At 57.3% G+C, this 11,774-nt stretch overlaps 1 protein-coding gene across 3 annotated transcripts; it reads left to right on the top strand.

Moving 5' to 3' along the window:
* The first annotated feature begins 358 nt into the window (after positions 1-358).
* Positions 359-11,684, top strand: EDC4 (enhancer of mRNA decapping 4). 3 transcript variants are annotated; one of them, XM_064273879.1, is made up of 29 exons: positions 359-598; positions 3,191-3,347; positions 3,754-3,865; positions 4,133-4,232; positions 4,486-4,675; positions 4,778-4,925; positions 5,011-5,115; positions 5,418-5,527; positions 5,613-5,696; positions 5,790-5,885; positions 5,984-6,086; positions 6,200-6,380; positions 6,475-6,547; positions 6,660-6,751; positions 6,818-7,017; positions 7,109-7,212; positions 7,310-7,460; positions 7,778-8,211; positions 8,300-8,404; positions 8,494-8,646; positions 8,729-8,765; positions 8,881-9,058; positions 9,170-9,325; positions 9,440-9,555; positions 9,653-9,818; positions 9,905-10,091; positions 10,174-10,393; positions 10,798-10,961; positions 11,087-11,684. In XM_064273879.1, exons 1-29 carry the CDS (start codon positions 517-519, stop codon positions 11,373-11,375), a joined length of 4,293 nt encoding a protein of 1,430 aa, XP_064129949.1. In that variant the 5' UTR covers positions 359-516; the 3' UTR covers positions 11,376-11,684. The 3 variants fall into 3 exon arrangements, with proteins under 3 accessions (XP_064129949.1, XP_064129951.1, XP_064129950.1); XM_064273881.1 differs by having other exon boundaries at positions 361-598; positions 6,830-7,017; positions 11,183-11,681; XM_064273880.1 differs by having other exon boundaries at positions 361-598; positions 11,183-11,681.
* Positions 11,685-11,774: the final 90 nt, after the last annotated feature.

Genomic DNA, 11,774 nt, shown 5'->3' with positions numbered 1-11,774 from the left:
TGCCGTTGCTATTCCCGGGCCTTAGAACCTCGCGGGTCCCCCTCAAGCCTAGGTTTACACTGACCCATTTCCTCAAAGGAAAGTGAGTTGACCCCATACTGGGCCTATCAGGAAGTTTGCGCCCTGGGAGTGGGGATAGACCGGGCGGGACCTGAAGCGCCTATGACTTTGAGCTGCGCAGTGTGTGGAGACGCTCGGCATCAATCCTGCGGAACTCCACGGGACTCCGTGGACACCGCGGGTTACAGGCTTCGGGGAGGAACGAGGCGTGCGCCCCCAGGCCGGAACCTTTCTTCTCCGGTCCGCGCAGGTTCCGGGAGCCGAGACTCGGAGGGCCGGAAGTGAAGGCGGTTACGGGGGTTGGCGGGGCTCAGGGGCGCGGAGCGGGCGGCCGTTTGCGGGCTGCGTGGACTGAGTGTAGTGACCGGTGTCCCGTCGTCTGACCCTGACGCCGTGGGGCGGTGCGTGGAGGCCGGGGAAGGAACCAGCGCGGGCGCAGCGCCCGTGGCAGGGCCTATGGCCTCCTGCGCGAGCATCGACATCGAGGACGCCACGCAGCACCTGCGGGACATTCTCAAGCTGGACCGGCCCGCAGGGGGTGAGCGGGGACAACGGAGGGGGGCCCTCGGTGGGCGGGCAGAAGGGCGGTGCGGGCCCGAACCTCTCTCAAGGCCCTCAGGACCGGTTCTAGATCCTCCCGGCCAGTGGAGGCTGATCCGGGTCGGCACCGTAGACCCTTGAGCTTGTACCGCGAAGGGCGCAGACCCCGCGTGCGGCCCCTCCCCATACCGGCATCGGGCTGTGCTGCCTCGTCCTTCAGCGCCAAGGCTGAAGGTGAGGCCTTTTCCCTGAACCTGTGGGTGCCTCCGCGGGTGTTCCTGTGACTGGTCTGAAGCCCCTACCCCTTCGCCATGGTGCAAAGGCCTGATCCGGGTTCTGTATGCCAAGTCCCAGGTTTGGACCTAGGTGTTGTGCTGAGGAGCCGCTCTCCTCTTCGACTCACCCTTCCTCTGGAATGAGAACTCCAGGCTTGCTGTTGTTCTGAAACTAATTTCCAGGAGGGAGGTGGCCGGCACTGGTTCTGTGCTCTTTCTTGGGTGAAGGCAAATCACAGAACGCACAGCTCAGATTAGATTAGGCCACAAACGTCTGCAAACCCTAATTTGTTTCCATTCGTTCAAACTTCAGTTGGGTTTGCAGCGATACCTCAGAGCTGCCCACCTCCCCTACCTGTACTCAAGGAGCCCCCAGGACACAGAAGAGTTAACAAGGTTGTAAAATAATGCTGTTATCATGGAGATAGAGAAGTGTTCTGCTACTGTTTTGGGAGGGTGGAGTTGGAGAGTTCAGGCTGCCTTTGCCTGAGAAGAGGTCTGAGAGAGGAAACGATGTTTAGATTCCATCTTGTAATATGAATAGGAGCTTGGATGTTGGGATAGGCATTCCATGAAGAGGAAATGGACACAGTCAAGGCACCAAAGTTTCCTGGTAGGTTCAGGAAAAGTCATCGTTGTTAAAGGACTGGCTGGTGGTGAGGGCGTACTGTGGCCGAAGATGAGAATTGTTTTCTCAGATCCTGTTTGTATGCCTGCTGGGAGGCCCAGACTGGATGCTTCTGGGAAGAGGCACTGGTGCTCACTTTGGGTGGATTTAGCCACCTCCACTCCCTGAGCAAATTTATCTGCTGCCTGAGACCCCTGGCCCCTTGCCCCAGTCCTGGAGTATGTGCTCTTTTACTCATGAGTTTGGCTTGGACTCTCAGGCTGCCTGCAGGACTGGCTCCTCAGCTGCTGTACAGACTAAGAACAGTTTGGTAGAACCTGTCATGGCCAACTTTGTGAAGCCTGGGCCTGCTGTTTGTCCTCATGGTAGCTGACCTGGAAGGGAGAGTTGTCAGCTTACCCCTTAGCAGCTAAGGGGACTTTGCTTCAAGTGCAGTGGCCTGAAGGCTTTCCTCATAACTCCTTTGTTTGTTGATTGACACTTGACTTCCCTGTTTGCCAAGTAGCTCTTGTTTGTCCCCTTTCACTAGAGCACCATGTCAGACACTGGACTGTTTTGTGACTAGAAACTTACTGTGTTCCTGGCCGTGAGGCCCTAGTCTTTGTGCCCCCTAGGAGTTTTGGGAGTGGTGCCTGAGCCTATGAGGGTACTTACGGCCCAGCCAATGGCAAACAATTGAAATGTTGTTTTTCCTGACTCTATAACCCACCCCATAGATTCCCTCCTCTTTGTCTAGCCCCTCAGTGTCCATTCCTGCTTAATCTACCTGCCCAAGGTGACATCTTCTAAACCATTTCTGTGCGGGTCAGGCTCCCTCCTTTCTCACTTCCATATCTTATCAGTGTCTCCACTCCAACCTCTGCCACTGCTTTGGTTCCAAAAAACCAAACCCACTGCGGTCAAGTTGATTCCAACTCATAGTGATCCTATAGGACAGAGTTGAACTGTCCCATAGGGTTTCCAAGGCTGTAAATCTTTACAGAAATAGACTGCCACATCTTTTTCTTGTAGAGCTGCTGGTGGGTTTGAACTGCTGACCCCTCAGTTAGCAGCCTAATGCTTTAATCACTGTGCCACCAGGGCTCCTCCCTTGGTTCAGGCCCTGGTATCTTTCACCCAGAGTCTCAGCCATCTTGTATGCTGCCTTAGAGCCATCAATCAGCCTGCTGACCAGAGCTGTCATCGTTCAGTATAAAACTCTTCTGTAGCTCTTGTTGCCCACAGAGAAAATCTAAGCACCCCAGTATCATACCTAGAGCTTGTGCAGCCTTGTCCTCCCCCTTCCCTCCCATGTTTGTGTGTTCTGGCCACGCTGCCTGTGATGGCATCTCTTCTATGAAGTCTTTCCTGGCCCTTCCCATGCCCTCCCTCATGTGAACAGAGTCCCCTCCTCCTCCCACTCTACCCCACCCTACCCCCCTGTGCTGACCCAGGCCTGAGTGTTAACTGGCATCGGAGGGCCCTCCCCAAGGTAGAATAGCCTCATGTTCATCCTTGGTCCTGGCACACGTTGGGTTGTGGAACTAGGGATGAGCAAAGGGCCCACAGTCACTCTCCTCCCCATGGACATGCCTCTCTCAGTCAAGCATTCTGAGAACACCTCATAGTTCTGGAAGGAAGCTCTGAAGGAGGAGAGGCTAGTGGGCAGGTCTGATAACCTCATCAGGGTGGCCCTGTCTACTCCCAGGCTCCAGTGCAGAGAGCCAGCGGCCATCTAACACCTACAATGGGGATCTCAACGGGCTCCTGGTTCCAGACCCACTCAGCTCAGGTGATGGTACCTCGACAGGCAAGCCTGGTCTCCGAGCCATGCCACCCATTAACCTGCAGGAGAAGCAGGTCATGTGAGTGCCTAATGGGTAGCAGTGGTCGTGATGGTGTCTCTGGGGCAGCTGCTGGCTGAAGGCATGAGATCGGAGGAGAGAGGGGCCAGCAGCCTCTGCTGCATCTACCCTGGATGGCCTGAGGAGGAAGACTTAATCTCATTGAGCTTTACTGGGATGAGGGGTGAAGACAAGGGCTTGGCCAGTGTGGGTGCTTGGTTTTAAAGGAAGTAAGTAGGCTCATTCCCAAGGAGGGAGGTGAGTAAGGGGGACTTTAGGTTTGATCCGGGGACCAGTGGGCCAGGCAGAGTTGGGTATTTGGGACTAGACATCCTTCACCAGGGGTTCTGTGTCCTGTGTCTTCCCCTTGCCTATCGAGCTTTTGGGTAAACAAGAGACGAGGCTTGTGTACCCCTCTCCCTTCCAGTTGCCTCTCGGGAGACGACAGTTCCACTTGCATTGGAATTTTGGCCAAGGAGGTGGAGATTGTGGCCAGCAGTGACTCAAGCATTTCAAGCAAGGCGCGGGGGAGCAACAAGGTGGGCACCAGAAAGCTGTGGTGTGTATGGTAGATGGGGGCATACCAGTGCTGCCAGTCCTATGGAGACCACCTTGACAAACACGTGGCGCCCCAGTCTCAGGAAGCCAGGACTGGCTGCCAAACCTCTTTGGGGTGAATGGGTGGCCAGATTTGCACCTGTGGCCTCTCCTTTCCCCAGATACCAGGGTTGCTGAGGACCACTAGGGCCCTGGGACAGCTGCCCCAGCCCTCAGCTTCTATAACCTTCCTTATCCTTGGTTCTCAGGTAAAAATCCAACCCGTAGCCAAATATGACTGGGAGCAGAAATACTACTATGGCAACCTGATTGCTGTGTCCAACTCCTTCTTGGCCTATGCCATTCGGGGTAAGTAGCGACGGAGGCAGGGAGGGAGCTGTTTTGCTAAAGGCCCCAGACATCCCATTGTGGGTCAGTCAGTCTGCTCAGATCTTAGGGGCACAAAAGAAGGCTTGTCTCTGCTGCCCCACCCTCTGCCAGGCCTTGGGCAGCTGAGTGGGAAAACCAAACTTAGTGGTGGCAGAGAGGCAGGCAAGGGTAAGACTTTGCTGCTGCCTGGGCCTGGGCACTTGCTCATGGCCCACTGCTCTCCTGGTTCCAGCTGCCAACAATGGCTCAGCAATGGTGCGGGTGATAAGTGTTAGCACATCGGAGCGGACCCTGCTCAAGGGCTTCACAGGCAGCGTGGCCGATCTAGCCTTTGCACACCTCAACTCTCCACAGCTGGCCTGCCTGGATGAGGCAGGCAACCTGTTCGTGTGGCGCTTGGCTCTGGTTAACAGCAAAATTCAGTATCCTTTTGCTGCAGTGGGGTGGGGTACTATGGAAAGGTGGGTGGAGAGAGCTGGAGCTGCCAGACATGCCTCCTATCTGGCCCTTAACACCCTGCTTAGAGAAGAGATCTTGGTCCACATCCGGCAGCCAGAGGGCACACCGCTGAACCACTTCCGCAGGATCATCTGGTGCCCTTTCATCCCTGAGGAGAGCGAAGACTGTGGCGAAGAGGGCAGCCCAACAGTGGCCCTGCTGCATGAGGACCGGGTGACAGGGCTGGGCACGGCCAGGGCGGGGGTAGAGCAGCCATGGGGCGGACACAGCTGACTACTCACCTCCCTCTCCCTTGCAGGCTGAGGTGTGGGATCTGGACATGCTCCGCTCCAGCCACAGCACCTGGCCTGTGGATGTCAGCCAAATCAAGCAGGGTTTCATCGTGGTGAAGGGCCACAGCACGGTAAGCCTGCAACCATCTGCCTTTCCAGCCTACCATCAGCTTCCTTATGACTTTCATCTATTCCCTATACCTGTAGCTGTCCAGGTAGCTTGACTGGCACTCTGTCCACGGGGATTCTGAGCACACAGTAGCCCTGCCTGTGGAGCTCACTCCTAACCTGGCTGCACCCTGCCGATCTGGTCTTCTCCACGACCCCCATTCAGTCATTCATACAAGTGTGCAGGTCTGCTATGGGTCAGCTCACTACCATCCTCCTCTGGGAAGGGCAGGTGCCAAAGTGAGGCTCTTTGGGTTCTTCCCAGTGCCTGAGTGAAGGGGCTCTCTCCCCGGATGGGACTGTACTGGCTACTGCCAGCCACGATGGCTACGTCAAGTTCTGGCAGATCTACATTGAGGGGCAGGACGAGCCAAGGTAAGGCAAGGCCTATAGGACTGGGACCTCCCTCCCAGAAAGAAGACCAGACCACCTTCTCAGGGCCCCATCTGCTTGTCTGCAGGTGTCTGCATGAGTGGAAGCCTCACGATGGGCGCCCCCTCTCCTGCCTCCTGTTTTGTGACAACCACAAGAAGCAGGATCCTGAGTGAGTGAGTGGGCAGGCAGGTTGAGGGGAGGCTGGACCATGGGCCCTCAGCAGGGGCCCCAGCCAGCCAACCAGCACCTTGTCGCTTTGCAGGGTTCCTTTCTGGAGGTTCCTCATTACTGGTGCTGATCAGAATCGGGAGCTAAAGATGTGGTGCACGGTGTCCTGGACCTGCCTGCAGACCATTCGGTAGACAGAGGCTGGTGGCTAGGCAGGCTGGCAGAGATGGGGATGTGGGTTCTTTTCAGCCCTCTCAGTCCCATTGACCCTGCCTCGCGGCTCCCCAGCTTCTCTCCAGATATCTTCAGTTCAGTGAGTGTGCCTCCTAGCCTCAAGGTTTGCTTGGACCTCTCAGCAGAGTACCTGATTCTCAGTGATGTGCAACGGAAGGTAGGCACAGTGGGGGCAGAGCCAGTCTCATCACGGAGCTCAGGGTGTGCAGCATATTTGCAGCCCTCACAGCCTCTGTCCAAGCTCAGTTATGGATTCTCTTGGTCATACAGGTTCTCTACGTGATGGAGCTGTTGCAGAACCAGGAGGAGGGCCACGCCTGCTTCAGCTCCATCTCTGAGTTCCTGCTCACCCACCCGGTGCTGAGCTTTGGTATCCAGGTTGTGAGTCGGTGTCGGCTGCGGCACACTGAGGTCCTGCCTGCCGAGGAGGAGAACGACAGCCTGGGGGCTGGTGAGCCACCTCAGGGCTGGGGTCTCTGTTGGTTTGTGTGGGGGGTCCAAGGCACAGAGGGCCAGGGGCTTAGTTGTCCATGCTGTCCTTTCAGATGGTTCTCATGGAATTGGTACTGTGGAGTCTGCGGCCGGTGTGCTCATCAAGCTCTTTTGTGTGCATACCAAGTGAGTGTGCTGGGGAGAGCACCAGTACCCTGGCTGTGCTCCTCCCCACCCTGGTAAGCTATTGCCCTGGCCTGTTGAAGTCTCCTCCTCTTCTTCCTCTGTCTTCCTGCAGGGCACTGCAAGATGTGCAGATCCGCTTTCAGCCACAGCTGAACCCTGATGTGGTAGCCCCACTCCCTACCCACGCCACCCATGAGGACTTTGGTGAGTGGAGGGATGACAGAAAGTGGGTGGGACTGACCAAGTTCTGAGACCTGATTCAAGTGGCAGCTTTACCCCCAGCATTTGGAGAGTCTCGACCTGAGCTGGGCCCCGAAGGCCTGGGGTCAGCCTCCCACGGCTCCCAACCTGACCTTCGCCGCATCATGGAGCTGCCTGCACCTGCTGACTTCCTTAGCCTGAGCAGTGAGATGAAGCCCAAGCTTATGACTCCTGATGCCTTCATGACATCCAGCGCCTCCCTGCAGCAGGTGTGCTGGCAGAGGGGTATGAGCCCCAGGGCAGCGGAATCTGGAAACACCTCACCCACAGGCCATAACCCTCACTTTTGCATCTCCCCAGATCGCTACATCCCCTAGTAGCAGCAGCGGCAGCAGCGGCAGCGGCTCTCTTACAGTTGTGTCTGCCATGAGCAGCACCTCAGCCGTGGACCCCGCCTTGCCCAGGTGAGGTGAAGGAGAGCCAGACTTAGTGGATGGCAGGGGCTAGTTTCAGGTGATGCCAAGCTCTCAGTCCTGATGCTTCAGCCTTTCCTGCTATTAGGCCACCCGAGGAGCTGACCTTGAGCCCCAAGCTGCAATTGGACAGCAGCCTGACAATCAGCAGCAGCGGCTTGCAGGCAAGCTCACGTAGCCTCCTGCCTGGCCTGCTCCCAGGCCCAGCGGACAAGCTGACGACCAAGGGGCCTGTGCAGGTGTGTGTGTGGGTGTACGTGAAGTGCAGGTGAGCTAATGGATGGCCTCAGGGAAGGCTGGCGGCAGTCTCCTTCCACAGCACTTTATCTCCTGGTACTTCTCTACGTCCGGTGCCCCTGTGTTTCCCTGGAGGTCACCTCAGTCTGCCATGTTCCCCAGAGAGCATCACTGCAGCCTCCCCACCCCTACCCTTTTTCCTCCTGGCCCTGTTTCTGACCTGCATTTCACCTCATCACCACTAACAGCAATGCCTTGGCTCTGTGCTCCCCCAGCTCCTACCTCCCACCACTAAAGCCCCATCTTCGGCTCATCTCAGGTGCCCACTGCTGCCTCTGCACTGTCACTGGAGCTGCAGGAGGTGGAGCCCCTGGGGCTGCCCCAGGCCTCCCCTAGCCGGACCCGCTCCCCTGACGTTATCTCCTCAGCCTCCACTGCCCTATCCCAGGACATCCCCGAGATTGCGTCTGAGGCCCTGTCCCGTGGCTTTGGCTCCTCTGCTCCTGAGGGCCTTGAGCCAGACAGTATGGCCTCAGCTGCCTCGGCACTACACCTGCTGTCTCCACGGCCCCGGCCAGGGTCCGAACTGGGCCCGCAGCTTGGCCTGGATGGAGGCACTGGGGATGGTGATCTACATAGTACCCCTTCCCTCCTGGAGGCAGCCTTGACCCAAGAGGCTACAGCCCCTGATAGTCAGGTCTGGCCTACAGCACCCGATATTACTCGTGAAACCTGCAGCAGCCTAGCAGAGAGGTGAGTTTGGGAGGGACAGAGTGTGCTGGTGGGAGAGGTTGCAGGTGGAGTCATCCACTGCTGAGTCGGTCTGCTTCCCCTACCCCAGCCCCAGAAATGGCCTCCAGGAAAAGCATAAGAGCCTAGCCTTCCACCGGCCACCTTATCACCTGCTGCAGCAACATGACAGCCAGGATGCCAGTGCCGAGCAAAGGTAGGTACCCCCTATACCACTGCCATTCCTTTTCTAAGGGAGGGCCTGTGAGTGGGCCGGCGCTTACCCCCACCTTCCCCTTCCCACAGTGACCATGACGACGAAGTGGCAAGTCTTGCCTCTGCCTCAGGGGGCTTTGGCACCAAAGTTCCCACTCCACGGCTGCCTGCCAAGGACTGGAAGACCAAGGGTTCCCCTCGGGCATCACCCAAGCTCAAGAGGAAGGGCAAGAAGGACGATGGGTATGGGGAAGTCCTGGGACCAGGGCAGGGGTGGTCCACCAGGCTGCCTGTTGTGGCCTGAAGTGCTTTTTGCCTGTGGCAGGGATTCAGCTGTGGGGTCCCGGCTTACGGAGCGCCAGGTGAGTGACTGAACACCCTTTCTACTTGTGGGTGGGAGGATTCTGGGGCATTCCTTGGTCTAGTGTGTGGGGATGGATGGGTCAGGTGTCATGTGACTGTTGGTGCTCCCGGCAGGTGGCAGAGCCCTCTGAGGACTGGCCAGCAATAATTTGGCAACAGCAGAGAGAGCTGGCAGAGCTGCGGCACAGCCAGGAAGAGCTGCTGCAGCGCCTGTGCACCCAACTTGAAGGCCTACAGAGCACCGTCACAGGCCACGTAGAACGTGCCCTAGAGACACGGCACGAGCAGGAGCGTATCCTTATGTGTGGGTGGCCCAGGATGCCACAGGGACAGGCAGCATTCTTGCCCTGGGAAGGAGTATGTTTAGGACCTGCTGCAGACCTATTCCTTAGCTAGAATGCAGAGCGGCGGTTAGAGCGGGCACTGGCTGAGGGACAGCAGCGGGGTGGGCAGCTTCAAGAGCAGCTGACGCAGCAGCTGTCCCAGGCACTGTCTTCAGCTGTGGCTGGGCGGCTGGAGCGCAGCATACGGGACGAGATCAAGAAGACGGTGCCTCCATGTGAGTTTTGCATGGGGGCTTCTTCTGGGTGGACCAGGTGGGAGTAGGGATAGATGGGCCCCCAACCTGTCAAGCTTCTTCTCATAGCCCCACCTCCTACCTACTCTGCCCTAGGTGTCTCCAGGAGCCTGGAGCCTGTGGCAGGCCAACTGAGCAACTCAGTGGCCACCAAGCTTACAGCGGTGGAGGGCACCATGAAAGAGAACATTTCCAAACTGCTCAAGTCCAAGGTGCTGTAGGACCCAAGGTGCCAGGGCAGGGGGTTGTGGGCCTGGTGAGGCCAGGTTGAACTCAAGCTTTCAACTCAGCCCTTCTATCCATCCCCAGAACTTGACAGATGCCATCGCCCGAGCAGCTGCAGACACATTACAAGGGCCAATGCAGGCCGCCTACCGTGAAGCCTTCCAGAGCGTGGTGCTGCCTGCTTTCGAGAAGAGCTGCCAGGCCATGTTCCAGCAGATCAATGATAGCTTTCGGCTGGGCACACAGGAATGTGAGTGAGGTCATATGACCTGAGGCAGGAGGGGCTGTGCCCTTCTCCCCCACCATTCTCTCATGGCTCCCATGAACACTCCTCAGACTTGCAGCAGCTAGAGAGCCACATGAAGAGTCGGAAGGTGCGGGAACAGGAGGCACGGGAGCCTGTGCTAGCCCAGCTACGGGGCCTGGTCAGCACACTTCAGGGTGCCACTGACCAGATGGCGGCCACTGTGTCCAGCAGCGTTCGGGCTGAGGTGCAGCACCAGCTGCACGTGGCTGTCAGCAGGTGTGTGGGTGGGGCACTGGGCAAGGTAGTGGGTTTGGGCGGAGCCAGACTGGGCTCCCGTTCACCTCACTTCCCTTTGCAGCCTGCAGGAATCCATTTTAGCCCAGGTACAGCGCATTGTAAAGGGTGAGGTGAGTGTGGCACTCAAGGAGCAACAGGCTGCTGTCACCTCTAGCATCATGCAGGCCATGCGCTCAGCTGCAGGCACACCAGTCCCTGCTGCCCACCTCGACTGCCAGGCCCAGCAAGCCCACATCCTGCAGCTGCTGCAGCAGGGCCATCTCAATCAGGCCTTCCAGCAGGTATGCTGGGCATTATTATAGCCCCAAGTGAGGGTCACACATCTCCTGACAAGGCCCACCCATTGTACATTCCATTCTACCCTTAGTCTCTGGGAAGTCTGGCCCCTGTGGTTGGTTCTTGGTTATCTTAGGCTGCCAGGCTATTTCCCGTGGCTCCCTCTCCGTGAACTTTCTTCCCACCTCAACGCACCTTGTTTTGTAAGCACCCTTCTCAGGAAACCTTTCCTGATCCCCTAGGGTGAAAACGCAGCCCTACAGTGTTCTCTCTGAGCCCCCAAGCAGCCCTTCTGGAGCTTTCAGCACCTTACTTTATGGTCATTCTCTCCCAGGTCATACTTAGGACAGAGAATCAGGCTTGCCACCCAACACTAGCTATAAATCCTGCTCCCCTGTTCTCTCCCCAGGCCCTGACAGCTGCTGACTTGAACCTGGTGCTGTATGTGTGTGAAACTGTGGACCCAGCCCAGGTTTTTGGGCAGCCACCCTGCCCGCTCTCCCAGCCTGTGCTCCTCTCCCTCATCCAGCAGCTGGCCTCTGACCTTGGCACTCGAACTGACCTCAAGCTCAGGTGAGTGGAGGCAGCTAGGGGCCAGGGAATTACTTAGTTAGGGGGTAGTTTGAGGCAGAGACTCCCACTCCTGGCTCCCTTCCCAGTCACTCTCCATCAAGCTTCTCTGCCCCCATCCCTCTTAGGCTTGAAGGTCTTCCTGTACAACAGTCCTTCTGGGCCTTGGTGCCACCAGGGGGCGCTCCTGTCTGCTGTAGCCTCTCCCTTTTCCCCATCCCCAGCTACCTGGAGGAGGCTGTGATGCACTTGGACCACAGTGACCCCATCACTCGGGACCACATGGGCTCCGTCATGGCCCAGGTGCGCCAGAAGCTCTTCCAGTTCCTGCAGGCCGAGCCACACAACTCACTTGGCAAAGCAGCCCGGCGTCTCAGCCTCATGCTGCATGGCCTTGTGGCACCCAGCCTCCCTTAGCAACCAAGTCTACCTTGCCTAGGGGTGGGGTGGCGCCGAAGGCCAGCAGACAGGTCTAGGCATGGTCATGTCCGCCCTTACCTGCTCAGGCCCCGTTTCTGGGTATGGGGGTGGGGACAGGGCACTGGCTTGGTTTACAGGTTGTGGTAGCGGGCAGGCTTAGGTTGGGCCCAGGACAGGTATTATGCCTTCTTGGGCTCTGCCGTGCTTGGAACAGGACCCCAAGATGTTGACACCACTTGAGTTGAATTTTCCACGTTCCTTTTTACCTCTGATTTGGATCTTTCTGTTTTTGAAAACATGGAGAAATTCAATTAAATGCTTTTGGAATAAAACAGAATATGTGTGTGCTTTTGGTGTATTTTTGGTACGAATGTGATATCACCTGCCCTCTCTGTT

The sequence above is a fragment of the Loxodonta africana genome, chromosome 21 (genome assembly GCF_030014295.1).
Source record: "Loxodonta africana isolate mLoxAfr1 chromosome 21, mLoxAfr1.hap2, whole genome shotgun sequence".
NCBI classification, from domain to species: Eukaryota; Metazoa; Chordata; class Mammalia; order Proboscidea; family Elephantidae; genus Loxodonta; species Loxodonta africana.
The sequence above is the reverse complement of the archived record's forward strand: the minus strand, read 5'-3'. Positions and strand labels throughout refer to the sequence as shown.